General features: G+C 40.3%; 1 protein-coding gene across 1 annotated transcript; it reads right to left on the bottom strand.

The window, feature by feature from the left end:
- Nucleotides 1-77: 77 nt before the first annotated feature.
- On the bottom strand, nucleotides 78-16,947 carry LOC134517655 (nucleolar RNA helicase 2-like). The gene is made up of 15 exons (XM_063339381.1): nucleotides 16,758-16,947; nucleotides 15,941-16,207; nucleotides 14,565-14,640; nucleotides 13,704-13,882; nucleotides 12,019-12,136; nucleotides 10,984-11,169; nucleotides 10,303-10,448; nucleotides 9,174-9,323; nucleotides 7,381-7,542; nucleotides 5,356-5,475; nucleotides 4,497-4,570; nucleotides 4,145-4,304; nucleotides 3,718-3,852; nucleotides 1,498-1,542; nucleotides 78-658 (listed from the first exon to the last, which is right to left on the bottom strand). Exons 1-15 carry the CDS (start codon nucleotides 16,863-16,865, stop codon nucleotides 455-457), a joined length of 2,130 nt encoding a protein of 709 aa, XP_063195451.1. The 5' UTR covers nucleotides 16,866-16,947; the 3' UTR covers nucleotides 78-454.
- Nucleotides 16,948-17,478: the final 531 nt, after the last annotated feature.

Genomic DNA, 17,478 nt, shown 5'->3' with positions numbered 1-17,478 from the left:
ACGAGACTCCCCACACCTGTACGCCTCCTCTATCATAATATCGTACTCCAACTTTTAAAACCTTCCAACATCGGCTATGAACTCGTAAAATAGTATTTTATTATTATCTTTTTTCTTTGGAAAATGTACAGGTTTGACCAGGAGTTAAGATCTATATATTATACAGTGAGGCAGGCTACAGTTTTGAATGCGGCAGCTATATTCTGGAATAAAGATTTAGGTCATACAGTTGAAATGGCAAGGAGAAAAAGAAAGGAAACAATAAGTTTTATTTTTCTTGTGTTTTTTAAAGTGAACAGGATCTTGTTTATGACCGTAGTACTGAGCGGAAAAAAAAAATCTGAATGACAGACTCTTTCCAAGTGGTACAAACACGGGAAACAATAGGAACAGCCTATTTTAATGAAATATAAAATACTGCAGTCCCATTTTTTCCACTTCTGAATTATTGAAGTTAACGATCAAATGCTCTGTCAAAACTTCGTTTCTGGCCTCTGCCTCTGAATCTGTTTCTACCAGAGCTACCACGCCGCCCATTCCTGGAGCTGGAGAAGCTTCGGCCGTTTCCTCCACCTCCTCCTCCTCGCTGTGATTCTACTAACTCTGGTAATTCAGTCGCCACGCACAAACGCCACTGTTTTGAATCTTCCCATCTTGACTATTGAAATAAAGTCAGACATATTAAGTTAAATTCTAGGAATGCGTATACAGGGTATTTCATAATTACTAAATTTGCTCAAGTGAAAAGAAAAAGTGTGAGCTAATAGAGGGGATTCAGGTTTCTAACTAAAGTGATCAATGCTGGTTTCAAATTTCAAGCGTAAGAGCTACAGTGCACCGAGTACACCTCAGATACTATCAAACAGAAGTGAAACCCACCTTAGAGCTTTACAGAGCAGTCTCATCAGTAAACTCTTCCCCCACCTTTCATTTATTAAGAATACCACTATAATTATTACTGATCAGAAATCCACACCCTCCCCTCAATTCCCCTCTAAGCCAGAACCAAACATTGTTTTAGGGGTGAATGAATGCCAGGGCACGAGGGTATGGAAATGCACTGAGTGAGAAATACCTGCAGGGAAGTCTAGGGAATTTTGGCATAGGAATATTAATTCTGCCACGCAAAAATACAGAATTCACTTTTCTGTGGAGAGAATTCTGGGTGAAAAGAATGGAGGGGGTAGAAAAAAGGGGATTTTATAGCATAACGAAACTCGTGGCCTACAAAGATTTAATCCAGCAGCAGTAACAAGGGGTGGATTGTTCACACCACCACTTTTCTCAGTGCAAAAGTTTCAAGCTACAGATTTTTGGAGACAGGGGAATACTTCAGGAAAGGAACACCGTGTGTTTGTTCTGTTCCTTAATTCCTGCAAAGCCATCCCTTTTGCCACTAGGAAAAGCAGGATACAGGCCACATAATGTTTTCTGCCTAACCCAGTCCAGCCAATTTCATCTACAGTCCTCTGTAACCAGAAATTTCAATGAATGTACCTCTATTTCCTTTTGGTCTGCTGCAGGAACATCAAAGCACACACCCTAAAAAGAGACAATAATTTTAACGGATACAAGTCTAGCCTTTTAACTGGCTGCAACTAAATTAGATAGAGCCTACAAATCTATGTACTAGAATAAACAGTTTTATACTTCAAAATGTTTTTTTAATAGAGATTTAAGATGCTTCAAAATCTTTGAACATTGAGAGCACTGCATCAATATTTCCCAAAACACCAATACTTGCACTTCCTTAATGTTTTCCTCAGATACACACAGATTTTTCTTTCCTCTGCATAGCCAGTACTTCCAATTCACATTTTCTTGCTCTTTAACAATAAGCTTACAACCCTCTGCATCCTAAACTCTGGTCTATTGACTTTTTCATTACTCATTTTGTAAATTCTTTCAAATCAGAAGTTTTAATCTATAATAAGAAATGTATACACCCAGTAAACTTAATATTTAGGTTCAGACTAAAAATCTGAATTTAGACTACTTGAATTATTAAGTATATAAGTATACATAAGTATATATACTTATACTTAAGTATATAAGTATATATAATATATTAATTATTAATATACAATTTGCGTGTTAAAATACTATTCTTTCTCCGAATGAGCAATCTGGATACTGAGAATTACAAATCTGATGCAGGGAATCCATCCAGAGATAGTGTTCCACACAACAAATACAGAACAATGCTGTGAATAGAGACAGAGGCAACAACAATAAAACAAATCTTAACAATTAATGCAATATCAAATATCATGTGTGAAGGATGCATTTCAGAAAAAGTGCCAGAGATGGAAATAATAAAAACAGTGTCCTCAAGTCAAATTTAAGATCAGAAGCATCTGGCCAAGAAACTTTGTGAACTATGTGTGAAATTCATACAGGAAGACATGCAGGTTAACTTTTACACAAACAGTGAACGCAGACGAGAATACACACAGCACCCAAGATAAGAACCGGTTTTACTTAAAAAAAAAATAATAATTTTAAACTGTTGTTCAAGTGTGGGCTGTCCCTTGCTTTAGGCTTTCTAGTTTACCAAGTCTGGGTTATCCTCAGTATTAGCATATAGATGTGCTGTGATTTTGCTGATTTGCTGAAGTAGGTGCCATCAACACCTGCCATTTTTATATCTCTCTCCTTTTGGTACTTCCACAAAGCACCTGTTCCACCTGCACTCCTACCAATCTTAATTCTCTACAATGCATCTCTACATAAAAGTAGAGATTCGTTCAACATCTGCCTCTGAAGTGTCCTCTCAACTCACCTCCAAACAGTTTGGGGATCTTTTTAGTTTGCCTATTGTTCTCCCCACCCCACACCACCTTAAACCACACAAGAACAAGGAAACAAACTGAATCATTCTCTGTAACGACACTTGGTATATGGTGTCTGTGATGGAAACTTCAACATGGATATGAATGAAGTACGCATGGCAATGCAGGTGTGTGAAAGCACCGCAAAAATAACAGCAGAAGAAGGGATAAGAGAATGGCATGTGTTGACAGCATGCAAATTAAGTCATCAAGATCACAGCATCTCTCTGTTCTGTTTTATTGACCTGGGCATGTTGAGAAGCAAGAAATACACCCAGAAAAACACAAAGATGAAGCAAATCAGCAATAATGCCAAACAACTCGCAAAAGCAGGACACAATATTCCTTATCCTATGTGTCACCACAAATAATCCTGAACAGACTGTTTGATCGCACATTCTCATATTTGTGAAAATGCATGCGAATTCTGAGACAAAAGTAGCGAGGGGAACCATTTTTGTTTAAAATAACTGTTTCTGGACAAGCTTTGCTACAGTTGTTGCAACACTGTTAGGCAGACAACCCAAAAAGTAACTCTGTGACCTTTCCATTTCAGGTACGAGAAATATGGGGGACACGGACTATCAGAACTGGCTGTCCTGAGAAATCCTGTTCTATGTTTTATCATTAAGGTACAGTAACACTGTTCGTACCTTTCACCTGTTCTGCTATATCCCTGTAGCCATGCTATATACTGCATTTTACTCCCTCCTCAGCACGTCAGTGGAGCAGAGCCCTAAGGCCCTGCCCTAACAAAATAGATTGAGGCCCATCCTTCTGCCAGAGTCTTGTCCTTATCACTAGAGCCTGGAACGAGGGAAAAAAGACCAAATATCTCCCTTGACAACTGCTGAGAAAAGGCTACAAAAAAAAAAAAAAAGCTTACCATTTTTCCCTTGAGGAAACACATTCTGTTCACCTTTCTATCAACATCATCACCCAGCAGTTCTCGCAGTCTTCGCCAAGCATAGCTCATGTTGTTTATTTCTTCAGAGCAGCGTAGTATCATTGTAACAAATCCCTAAAGAGTAAGAAATTGGGCATGCTCTATTCTGTCAGAGGAATAAGCTTCAGCACATCTATCACACACAAGAAACCTGCTAATTTAGAGTTTATAAACTGACTTTTCAAATGGATACTGTTATGGGAGAGCGAGTATATTTATAGCCACTATATTCTTGCTTTTAACCAAATTAGTAGTTCCTGGTGGCTTACATACAGTTCCCAAACTATGTCACAAGGAGACAAATAAATCTCTACACAGAGATGTGTTGGGGTTTTCTTCAGATTCAAGACAAATGTTAAGCCCTTACCGCATCCGAGTTCAGCAGGGAACGCTGTTCAATGGAAGTAGCACCTGAAATATGGGCTAGAGCTGCAGCCAGGGCATTAACTGGTCCCTTTTCTTGTATTAGCCACCGAGCAGATTCTTTGAAATACTCAATAGCAGTATGAGGAACAGAATCCAGACATCTAAGTAATTAAAGCAAAAAGATTAAAAAAAAATTAGACACTAATATTTACTAGTCTCTGGAACAGAAGAAAAACAGCAGTCCAAGACTTAAATGGTGATCAGTTCAGAGAGACAGCAACGAGCAATCCAAACAGCCCTTCTGAAACGGGAAGCTTGGAAGATACAACAGGGCTTGAAGTCACCGAACACACCTGATGGCATCTTTGCTGGAAGCCTTTATTATATCTGTTGCAGTAGGAACACCAACACGCTTGAATGTAATGCCCTGAAATTTAAAAAGCAAAATACGGATGAAAGTTGCAGACCAGAAATAATTCAGTTATAAAGAAACAGTATTGGACTGTAATGAAACAAGCATCTAAATCTATCATTTTTCTTCTTCTTTTCACCTTTTAACTCCCAACTTTTGCTAGTGAAAACTACAAGATCAAGCTTATAGGAAAATGGGTGACACTTAAAGGCCTTTTATGTACCAGGTCAGTTTACACAACGCAGTGACAAACTGAAATAAACAGAGACCATTTTGGCAGATTCCAGGGGGAAAAAAAAGTTCTACAAATCCTAAATTATTAATTTTTGTCTCGTTTACTTGGATTTAAGTGCAAGTTACACAGCCTTTCTAAATGTAAGTCTGAGTTTTACGTGCCAAGACTAAACCATCTCATCCCAACTGAATACTTAATTGGTGAGAAAACTACCATATGGAACAGTGCAAAAATGCAGGTAAGAGTTCTCGGTAAAGCTACACATATGCAAATCACTGATCAGACAATAAGGCAGGGAGAACACCAAACTGAAATCCCACTAGCTTCTTCTCATTTCCACAGATACAATCTTACTGCCGTTTGCGGAAAAAGCACGGGCATGACAATCTGCAGCGCACTCCCTGTTCCACAGTAACTGACGCTGTACCCAAACTCTGCAAGGTAACTGAACCTCAACTGGATCCTTTATAAGCTATATTCTGTAACTGAACTATTGAATAAAACATGAAGATTTTACATGCTACCCTAACACATTACATTTTACTAGAAGAAAACTATACTTTACCGCTTTTTGTTCCACATATCTTAGCTGATGTTCTTCCTTTCGCTGATAAAAACAGATACAGATCCCAGTCCGCCCAGCTCGACCTGTGCGTCCAGAACGATGGATATAGGACTCCACATCCTTCAAAATAAATAGCCTTATTACTTACCTAACTTATTGTAATTTAATCAAATCATTGCATTCACATAACTTAGCAGAAGCTATTACAGTTAAGCCTGAATACATAATAACCGCATCAGAGAATTAAATTAAAAAGCATTTTTTCACTGAAGTCAAACAAATAAGCTTTTCCATAACCCTCTAAAAATCACGGTTTGAAAGCTAGAATCATAACCATGGACCAACTAAGTCCTGTTTTGGTATCACCACAGACAATATGAGAAAACATTCTGAGCGTGCATACATCTATAACAATCCCACCCACGCTCCTGCATATCAACTTAAGCATGGTAACTGAGATATTAATAGGGAATTCACTGAAAAATTAGTTTGCTTCTTTGAAACCCTCTTAACTTCAGCCAACGCTCTCATTGTTGGGGTGCCCTCTTCATATATGCCCCTACTTAGTGAATCATTCTTGCAAGACAAACAGCCTTTCTTCGCTTTCCACTGCTTCCAGACTTGCGGTCACCAATCCTTGAAGGGAGAGGCTTTAAACAGCCTTAAAGGAAGTAATTTTCAGGAGACCATGTTGCGTGAAGAGGGGCCAAGCAGTTTTGGCAGAAGATAAACCCCCTTGCGTTCTAACACTCCTCACCGAGGTGGGAGGCTAGGTACGGCTAGCTTTAAATTCTGAGTGATGCCCAATTCAGCACTATTGTCGAGTCGCGTTTAACATGTATTAAACTATTACGATTTGGATACACTAATAGTGGACTGCACCTTCAGTCTAGTCGTGCTCCTGAACTAGCACGGCCACTCTCGAGTCTTTGCTCGTGTTCAGTGAGAAACCAAAACGACTAGCTACTTAACCAGTGCAGTTTATTTAAACAACAGATATATAGGTTCTTAGGATTGCCGGTGTTAAATACACTGTCTGCAAAGCATGTGCAAATAAAGATATTGGTAAGTATACAAAATGCGCGACAAAGTTATAAACAATACAGCCTGGCTATAAATGTAGGATAGAGATTCTCTAAAGAAGTTTCTAAGTTCCCTGAGGAAACACTCGGTAAAACCTAAGTCTTACTCAAAGGCGTCCCTATGGGGGGGAAGAAAGGCTCAGCCCGTCGACTGGTCCCGGAAGTCAGTGACGGAGTTCTCCTGACTTGTTTGCGATGGTGTCTTCCCTCATTTCCCCCCTCTCTCGGGCTATTTTTATACTATTTTTTTTATCTTCAAAGTGCAGTTTGAGTGACTTTAGTCATAAATATTTTTATTATGATTGGTGTACTCAAGGATGAGTGGTCGCACCTTGGGGGTGGGTAGCCTCCGGGATGGAGGTGTGTTTTGGTACATTGTAATGAGCAAAGTTCACACAAAGGACAGCATTTCATCAACATTTGAGGAAATGTTGGCTCGTGTAGCAAGCAGGGCCGCTTATCTGTTTCGTAGTAAGCGAGTAGGCAGCTTATCTGTTCCGTAGTACCATCTTGTTTCCATACCCGCTACTCGTCATAAGGGAAGGCCACAGAACAACCGCGTTCTGTTCCATCCCTCATGTAGTTTCACAAACAACCTTGTACAGGGAATCGCAGATGTTGCATTCTTCGTGTGCCAGCTGCAGCTGTATTCTACCTCAGAAGCCTCTTGATTTTATGACTTTCCTTAATGTATGAACAATGCTGTACTTTTGTATTCTTGGCCAATTTAGTAATTATTCCACAGACCATCTTTAAACACACTCGGGACTGATGCACTCTAAAAAAATCCTCTAAGAAACTACTTCTGCATATCAGGACATTCCTTACCCTTAAATTCAATGCTGATATGCTCCGTGTGGTGAACACAATCACCTGATAGCCCTTACTGCTTGAAAACAAACCTATAAATTATTACAAGACACCCAACATAACCATCTCCTACCTTTGGTGGTGAACTTTGTACAACCAGGTCAACTTCAGGGATATCTAAACCACGGGCAGCTACGTTGGTTGCAACCAGAACTTTAAATGTACCATTTCTAAAACCTTTCAGCGTGATCTCTCTTTGCTTCTGTGGAATGTCACCATGCAATGACTGGCAATCCTGAAAAACAGTATTATTATAAGACTGTACCAAAATCCAAGACAGTGCTCCATTTTATGGTCAGTTTTGGGTACAATATCTTGGTGTTTGATAGATACCGTATAGCAAGAAGAACTGAACTACCAGAGTTTATATTTGAGGTGTCTTACAATATTTACTCGGTACTTCTTACTCATATGCCTCAAAGACCTTTAACAAAGGTAGGAGGAAAATCACAATGTGTGCCTTTTCTTCTACACCTCTAATTACTGTGATCTACGAGAACAACTATGCCCTAACTTGCCATCCACACCATCTATGCAAGGCTTAGCTGTTTCAAAATAATCATCAACAATTTTCTCAGGCCTTCTTAGTACTCATTCAAAGAGATCAACTCCAGCTTCAGAGATAATTTTAATCCAAACATTCTGGAAGTCCTTCTGTATCACAGCAATAACAAGTATGAAGACTAAATATATAAAAATTGTTTTTTCCTCCACTTCACATTTCACAGCTTGCCTATAAATGGCTACCAAGTTTTCCACATGTTAGCAACACATGCTAGGGTAATACACAGGTGCTGCAGTCAGCACAGAATTCAGATTCTTTTTTTCCAGACAGTTTTGGATTAGTGTCAGCTGGTAAATGGAATAGGCATATATTCTGTTCGTGAGCATTAATATGCTAAAACAGAAACATCTAAGTAATTTCCTTATCTTACCTGCCAAGATCAGAATTCTGCATTGCCTATGCAAGATATGGTATCACTAACACCACCAGTAACGCAGGATAAGGCTCCACGCTCAGGTTTAGCTGTTAGTGAGGTCATCTAGGAGTGTGGGAGAAACACTCCTGAACACAGCTGTGGCAGATGAAAAAGCTTCTCCTTTCCCTAAGAACACAATGCTATACTGCTTTCTATACATAACCCATCTCCTCAATGAAAACACATAGAGAAAAAGTAGTTGCTGTGATACCACCACCAAAAATGAGCATGCAGTGCCAGTATCACTACATATCATAAACATTGCACCACTACATCAATTAGTTATTTTCCAACGGTGCTAGAGTGTGTTGTACCACAAATCTCAGCTCATTCACAAGAGACGGCAGATTGAATTATTTCTGTGTACACATCTTTAAACTCTTCCTAACAGCTAAGAAACACCTTAATGAAAATACAAACATATTACAGCTCTAAATTCTAATTCCCCCCCCAAACAACAATAATTATGTCAGCATCACAGATCAGTAACTGCCATTCCAGTACCATGACCTGTTTATCCTTAGCTGTCTAAGTCTGTCTCCATTTTATAAACCAAGACAGTCCTCTATACAGAAAAGAATTAATTCACAACTGCTTTGTTTAATGTCAATGAGAACTCTTCTTTTAAGCAAAAAAAAATCCTTTATAGCCCCATTCTGTTAGCCTAGTCATGAAGACTATAATGCTATAAACTTTCAACCAGATAGTTTTGGGTTTTTTTACAGGTTCTTTTTGGCAGTTTTGAAACTAGCTCAGGACCTGCAAAAGCCTGCCGTATCCACTTTGAAAGTCTCTCTTTAAAACTTAACTCAGCGTAGATCTGGTATCAACATAGGGTTGATACATCTCTGACAGGTTTTATTACTTAACACAGATGATAAAGTACCTGTTTGATTGAAGCATTTAAAGCCAGTTCGTTTGCCTCCTTTTTGGTCTCACAAAACACAATCGTCCTCCCATGGCTACCACTGTAGACCTGAATGACATCTCCAATAACTGCAGCTCTCTGAGACCAGTGACACTCTATTGCCAAATGCTGTGGAAAAGAATTCCAGTGCTTAGCTTACATAAAAACACAATATTGTTTTTTAATACATTTGAAACTGTAAAATCCAGAAATCCTAAAGAGTTATACAATTTCCTGATGGGTAAAATATGCTAACTCATGTTCCTGGAACATGTGAAATCCACAAGGCTCTTATGTCCACCATGATTGGTCTAACATTAAGTGAAATAATTACAGTAATGGGGGGGGGGGGGAAGACGACAGTCTATAAATCACTTTTTTAAAGCAAGGGGAAAAAAAACAAAGCAAATGTCATACCATTTCTCTGGAGGACAGTCAGAGGTGCAATATTTTATTACAGTACTATCGACTAAAGCTTTATGTCAGTGAAACAAATAAATACAGTGTGTTAAAAGTTTTTTTCAAGCACAAGATAAACATTCTTTCAATCCCGCTGAGAAAATCATCATGTCTCCAACTGATCTGTCAAAGTAACTGCTAAGCAGTACTTAAGCAGAAACAATAATTTATCAAGTAAAGATAATTAATTCTGACTTCTAGCATGTATTGCATTCCTTGCTATGGTATTTACTGCATAGCAAGCAAAGGCCTAGTGAGGTGATATACCACTGGACGTTTGAAAAAACCACCTGTACACGGAATAGCAGAATTTGACTGCGATGTCTGTGGTAATTTAATGCGTGCCTTTTGCTTCCAACTCGGATAAATTCAGATACTGCTTTTCTCTGAAAACCAATAAAACTAACTGATAACTGATCCTTACTCTGCCTGAGATGTCTATAAAGTTACTGGATGCTGTGAGAAGAGAGACAGATCCTAAACCTGGAAACAGTTTGAGTAGCTGTAATGTACCTTATGCTTGAAAAATAATTCTCAAAACAAATTTCAACACCACCCCGATAAGGTACCTTAGGACAGGATGACCTTTTGTAGCATAAAGGAAAAGGGAAGAGCCCTGAAAACATTCCACATTCGATAGATTACTCACTTCTACTGTTGTAGCAGCCTTTTGAGTTCTTTTCCCAATAAGGTCAATCTGTTCATATCTAGACTTCATGTATTTCTTAGCCACATCATACACCCAGTGTGGGCAAGTTGCAGAAAACAGTAGTGTCTGGGGATTGTCTTCAGAATCTTAAAGAACAAAACAATGTTTCATCTTACAGAGGTACACAAGTTGATTATACAAGTTATTAAAATATGAGGTAAAATATGAGTATATAAAATAAAGAAGGCTGTTCCGCTTTTTAAATTTATGCATTACCAACATCTAGAGAAAAAATACTCTCAAAAGTCTAAATATTTTCAATATTAGGAAAAAAGTTACTATGATCAAAAATCCAGTCTATTGTCAAGTGGTGAAAAGGGTAAGGAGCTTCTAATTCCTTTTAACTGGAAGAAATCTAAGTACAAATTATATACAGGTGTCAAATAAAGTTATTTACAGATCCCTAGGTACTGGATTTTAAGCTTTGCAAAGGTCCTGTGAATGATTCCTCTTTTGCAACACTTCCTCATGTACTGCGGTTCACAGTACATTTCCTACAATATAGAGTATTCAGTCATTTCTAAAAAAGCCACCTTGCAACTTTCAGAAAAATATACCTGAATTTTAGCAGACTAAATTGTTATTAATGTTTCCTACTGTTTGTTTAAATATTGAGATTACCCTTCTTGTATGCAACTCGTAAAATGTCTTCCACTTGCTCAGCAAATCCCATGTCCAGCATCTGGTCAACTTCATCAAGTACAACATGTTTCACCTTGGTAAGATCCAGCTTGCCATTCTGAAGATGGTCTTTGATTCGACCAGGTGTCCCAACCAAAATGTCAATGCCACTTCTCATGAGATCAACTGATAAACAGGAAAGAGCAGAATTGGAGTTAGCAGTGAAGTAGGGAGCACTCCACATTAGAAACACACGGTAGCTAAGTAATAATGAAACAGCTTCTTCAACCATTCAGAAGTACTCTCCTTATAAATTTAAGTGAGAACAAATGATGAACAGGAGGAAAAAACTTGAAGGTAGAAGAAGTTCTACTGCTCTACCTAAAGGAAACAAGATTTCCTACCTCACTTCCCTCTCCCCATGATTTAAATAAAGTGGCAAACAAAGAGCTTCTTTTAACATACTTTGGAAATAGTTGGCTCTTCCTAAATTGTCCACATTAATTGGAAACTTAAAAAAAAAAATCCTTTATTTAACTATCCAAATTACTGAAATCATCTCCTTCCTAAAGTTCTGTGGGAGAAAAAAAAAAATTCATCCCTAATGTCTCAAGATGTATTATGATGAAAGAGCTTACTCTCGTTCCTGCTCTCATTTGCCTTGTTTACAACCATCGAGACAGTAAATTATGCTGTAACAACACAGAAATTCTTTTCCACTTTACAAACCCCCTAGATATCCCACATCACACAAAAAAGCCCACACCAACTCACAGCTCTGACTAAACAGTTTTTAAAGAAAATATAAATGTTTACAAGAACCTAAACCCAAATACGCTGTATACACACAGTATATCTTTCACTTAAGATATTAACTACAGTTATCTCTCACCAGAAGATACATTCTGAGCTACTGAATTCCCCACAAATACGCTCCAGTTCTCGAGTTAAAAGTGTGTGTTTGTAAGGATCCAACTGCATTTCTCAAATATGTCAGTCAATCGACATTTCCATTATTAGTGATGTGTCACTTACTTTGTCCATTATATGGAGTTCCTCCATAAAAACAAGCTACTGTTAGCTTTCTTGTGATGTCCTTGAAATCTTTGGCAACCTGGTTTGCCAGCTCTCTTGTAGGACAAAGAACTAGTACCTAGAAAGAAGAAAGACAAACAGATGTTCTCTCAGCACAGCTTCTGCCAAGAAACCACTAGACTTCGAGTCATTAGCTTAGGTCTGATCATTCACATAATTTTAAAAAAAAAAAAAAAGAAAATCTGGTTTAAGTAGTTATCTAAGCAAAGATTAGAGAAGCGCACTGATTAAGTTTCTTGTAACATCATTAATCTCCTTCAGCATATACTCATTTAGGACAGGATAACTTCTTTTTAAATGAGATGGACAGGAGGTACTTGAATCTTATTTAACTTCAGCTCTCGAACACATCAGCTACAAGTTTTCTTCTACATGCGCATATGCTGTTTGAGTACAAGACTGAAAGATTTGGGTAATAAAAGGTTTTTACACATGCTCAGTAACGCTTCACAGTCCTGCGAGAAGGCGTAAGAAACAGCTATCAACTGTCTCCCAGCTTCCCTGTGACTCAGGGAAACATATGTTCAGTCTGCAAGGCTGGTGTTCAGCACAGTTCTGCAGCCTGTGCTAATGTCCTTGCAGAAGTAACGAAGGAACCATCCTCTCTTCCAAAATACAGGCTTCACCGCAGGTGATGGACAAGCAACTAGCTAGGAGATTTAACTAATTTAGTTTAACATGTGATTACAGTGCTGCTCTCAAACCTGGCATCAGTGGCTTGGCAAAAGGAACCTTAAAATCCTTATCCTGTTACTTCTTTCAACATTGAAACACATTACAAAAAAGAAATTAGTAGTCTACTATGGTAGAGTGAGGTCTGAAATCCTTTTTATTTTAAGATTTATGACTCCCTCAAAGAAAACTTTCCCTTTTCCACAAGACTGTGCCAAATCTAGAGCCAGCATTCTCAGTCAGACAGCCAACATGATGGGCAGATGCAAATAAAAAAGCTAGTACTAGTTTTGAAATGAGTTTTGGGTAATCTACAATATGAGTGACAAGATGAAATAAACGGGGAAAAAAAAATCCACCATTAATGGGGTTACAATAAACTTTGGCCTATCTAGTTTTGGAGGGCATTATAAGCATTTGGTGAAAAAAAACATATATGGTTTTCCCTCGCAGAATGCAGACAGCTCATAATCAATCTGCATTCTCTGGAGCAGAAGCTCCAATATCTGGTGGTGGGCCAAGTGAAAACTAAGTCTATTTTTAAAACCTCCCACTATTTACATGTTTAAACAAACACATTTAAATAGACAGCTTTTATCAATCAGAAGAAGTCACTAATCTCCTGCTAATTTGGGAGAAAAGCTAGTAACCACTGGTAAGGTGACTGAACAAAATTAAACAGGAACACATTGAACACCTGTAGTTTCGGTCTCCCTGTAGGCAGAAAAAGGAATTGACAAGTGGATAGAACCATTTTGCTCTTAACTCTTAGTCAGAGGGTAAAAGGCAGCACAGCATGTAGGCAAAGCCCAACAAAGGCAACTTTCAAAGAATCTTTAATGCGGGTTAGCTTATCCCTGCACAAACCTGAAGAACTTTTCCAGTGGGTTAAGACTCTGAATCACTCGGACTTAAGACAAAGCAAAATCAGCATTCTAACTAGGCATAGTTACCTTTGGTGGACGGCCTCTTCTTCTTTCCTGTGAGTCTCCCTGAAGCTTTTCAATTAAGGGAATAGCAAAAGAGAATGTTTTCCCTGTTCCAGTTCGTGCCTGAGCGATTACATCTTTGCCAGAATATACTGGGTCGAAAGTCTTCACTTGCACGGGAAACAGGTACGTCACTCCTCGAGCTGTGACAATTTCAACAGACTTCCTTAATATGATCATTTTACAAGTGTTCTTGCATACAGAGGAAGTTATCCCAAGCAGAACTTCCATCAACTCTGAAGTCAGCCAAGACTCTATCATCACCTCCACTGATTTATTTAATCACAAAGTTCATCTGCAAAATGTGCCCTGGGACTGTCCATTTTATTCTCCTACTTCCAACCAAACATAGTGCTAGCGGGGGCAGATGAAGTTAATGAAAGCCTTTATTTATGTAATACTCCCCACCTATCTATGAAAATCTCTTTCTTTCAAATAAGACATATATCAAAAACACTTCTACTCTCAATTTCATACTGTCATGCACAAAATAACATCAAAGATATTAAATAGAACTCATTTTCCTTTACTCACACTGAAATAATTGTTAATTGAAAAATTCTCGCACAAGATTAATTTTTTTTTTCAGCTTATGTAATTTAAAATTCTACTGTAAAGGCTGAACTGGGCAACACTGCAAACAGAAAAGTCTATATTTGAAGACATATTTAGAGTAGGCAATCAATATGCTTTCTGTACAGCATCAGTGCTTGCATACGCACAACAAGAGCGCATCTCAAAGCTCACTGATTGAATACGTTGAGCACCAAAATACATGACAGTCATAATTTACTTTCTGTGGTCACACCATACCAAGAAATTTACCTTGAAGGAGCTGAACAGTCCCTTTGGAAATAGAAAAATTGGAGAAAGCACCCTCTTTCTGTTCTTCAGTCATCTCCTGTTTGGTAAAGAAATTAGATAATGTTCCATGTGAATATCATACTATTGTCGGAAAATTCAAGGTAATGGCATAGCGCACTGGTGTCATACCCAAGGGTCAAATTTTCAGTGACAGTACCCCAGCTGCAGCTAAAGAGCCTTCTTTGTTTTACTTACTATCATATTTCAAAGTTAGACAAAAGTGATCTGTAATTTAAATCAAGACTCTTTCCTATCTAATGGCATAACCCTGTAAACGCAAAACGCCCAACTTAAAACTCTGAAAACTTTTAATTAAATTTAAACATTCTGTTTTACATAATTACCAATGGCCTAACAGATCATGTAGTAATATGAAAGAATCAGGCTTGAGATCTAGCCTATTTCCTACTTCCCAATTAATACACAGTGATTTACAGATACAGAAATTGATCCCCAAAAGAATAATGTTACAAGGTAGAGCATCAGACGCGCCTACTTAGTAATGCCTCACTTCCATATAAGTTTTCACAGCACAGTGATTAAAACGCTAAGCGTGAGGAAAGGATGTTAACCCTGGAAACCATGGAAACCCTGGATGCTTTGTGAAGCATCACTTGGAACAAGAAACAAAACCAAGCAACTGCAGAACATACAGGTTTAAAGACTTTTCAAAACAAATCCTAGGTACAACAAGATATGTCTCCCTTCAAAAAAACTCTGGTTCACGTCAAGCAATTAAAGGAACCCAAATCAAACAGTCAGACAAAATAAAAACATTCTTACAGAAACACTTAAGAAGACTTACAGAACCGTTACAACGGATTTTATTACATTAAGGACCATCTTATCACATTAACAACTACTATCTAATAAGATCGTACATAAAAACATATTAATACATAACTTTTTTTTTACTACTAGCTAAAAACAAATAATTCTTATTTCGCTACAGAAGTACTCATAATACCAAAAAAAAAGTCAATTAAACTGTATTTGTGGCAATTACAATCATATCTAATGATGCTGAATCATATTAAAGCACCATCTCACTGCAGCTTGTTCGTCTGCCAACAGCTACCACAGTACCAGACTGTCGAAGTGACAAAACTAAGGTGAGCTGATCTCGAACTTCAGGACTGCCATAATTTAATTTTTTTTTGCAAATACTCCACAGAAGGGACAGATCAAGTAGCTTTAAACCCAGGAAATTTACAACAGTCTTTCCTCTGATTAAGAGAAAAAAAAGGAAAGATAACCCGTTCTAAATTTAACCTCGTTGCAACACCAGAGTTGAAAGCTAAACACATCGCTATAACTAAATCAATCATTAGTTTTACCTGGTCTTGGTCACTGTCACCATCACCACTCGATGTTTCACTGGAATTACTGTGCCTTTTTTTGTGGGTGGATTTAATGCTTAAAGAAGACAATCTCGCATTCTCTGGGCTTTCCTCTCTCGTGTGACCGTTTTGCTTAACCCCAGTCCGCGATTTCTTGAGTTTTGGGGAATCAGTGTCATCCTCTGACTGCTCACTTTCATCCGTCGGTGCCTTTCTCCGCCGAGATTTCTCACGGCGTTTAGACTTCTTCTCTTTTTTCTCCTTCTGGTAAGGCAAAAATGAAAACAGGTGCATACGATCCAAACGCCGCGAAACAGAGAAGACAGTTAAAATTAAAAGTTTTATCTTCTCGTTACGGACAGGGGGGAGGGGCTGGTGCGAAGCCACCGATCCCTCCCCACCGCGCCCGGCGGCATTTTCCCAACCACGAGACACCCGGACCTTCATTTTCAGGGCTCTCCCCCCCCTCACCAGAGCGCTCCCCGACGGGGACGGCCACACGCCTGCTCCGGCGGGCCCACCGCCCCCGCTGGAGCCGTCCCGATGCCGAGGGGGGGGCCGCGGCCCGGCGCCGCAGGCCCTGCAGCCCGCCCACCTCCCGGGAGGCCCCGCCGCCGCCGCGCACGTGGTCGGCCGACCGGCCCGGTACTCCCCACGGCCGCGCCGAGGAGACCCGCCCCGGTCCCCGCCACCGGTGGGGGACTGTCCACGACCCGCCAGACACGATCACCGGCGCACAGACGAGGCGGCGCGATGGTTGCGGCGGGCAGGCCGCGCCCGGCCGCGGAAGGCCGCGGAGCCCCGTCCCCGGTACCTTGCGCCGCCGCCGGCTGCTCTCCAGAGATGACTCCGTCTCCATAGGGCACTCGGAATCCGACTCGGCCTCGCTACTGCTGGCGCTAAACCGGGTGGCTTCGGGCATCTCCGCTCGCCGGCCGGTCGCCACGCCGCCACCGCCGTGTGACAGGAACAGAGGCCGCCCACTGCCCCGGCAACGCGGGGCGGGGCCGCGCCGCCCGGCAGCCAATAGCATGCCGCCGCCGGACTACAAGGCCCAGCACGCCCCGGGTCTCCCGGCTGGACTACAAGGCCCAGCATGCTCCGCGCCGCCGCCCTCGGGCGTCCGCCATGGTGGGCGCGAGCAGCGGGCGGAGCTGGGGGCTTCGGGCCGGAGGGGAAACGGCCATCGGCGCCATTTGCACCGCGGTTTATGTTATGCTGCGCCCCATTGCACGTGTAAGTCCCGGGAGGGGTTTTTAAGGAAACGGAAAGGCTGCTGACGCGCCGTGGGAGCGTGAGGCCCTGAGGGCGGAGAGCCTCTGGAGAAGCCTGACGGGAAAATGCCGGTCCCGGCGTGGCTGAAACCGGCCGAGGCGGACAGGAGAGGGTGCTGCGGGGCTCTCCTCAGCCCCAGCCAGCACGAACCCAGTTTCTTCCGCTTCTTCACAGCCAAAGACACCTTCCCTAAAGGAAATCTCCAATATCTTTAAAAACTGATAACTACAACTTTAGCCTTCTGTCGCCATAACTACTGG

The sequence above is a fragment of the Chroicocephalus ridibundus genome, chromosome 6 (assembly GCF_963924245.1).
Source record: "Chroicocephalus ridibundus chromosome 6, bChrRid1.1, whole genome shotgun sequence".
NCBI classification, from domain to species: Eukaryota; Metazoa; Chordata; class Aves; order Charadriiformes; family Laridae; genus Chroicocephalus; species Chroicocephalus ridibundus.
Note: the sequence above shows the minus strand (reverse complement) of the source record. Positions and strands in the feature narration are given on the sequence as shown.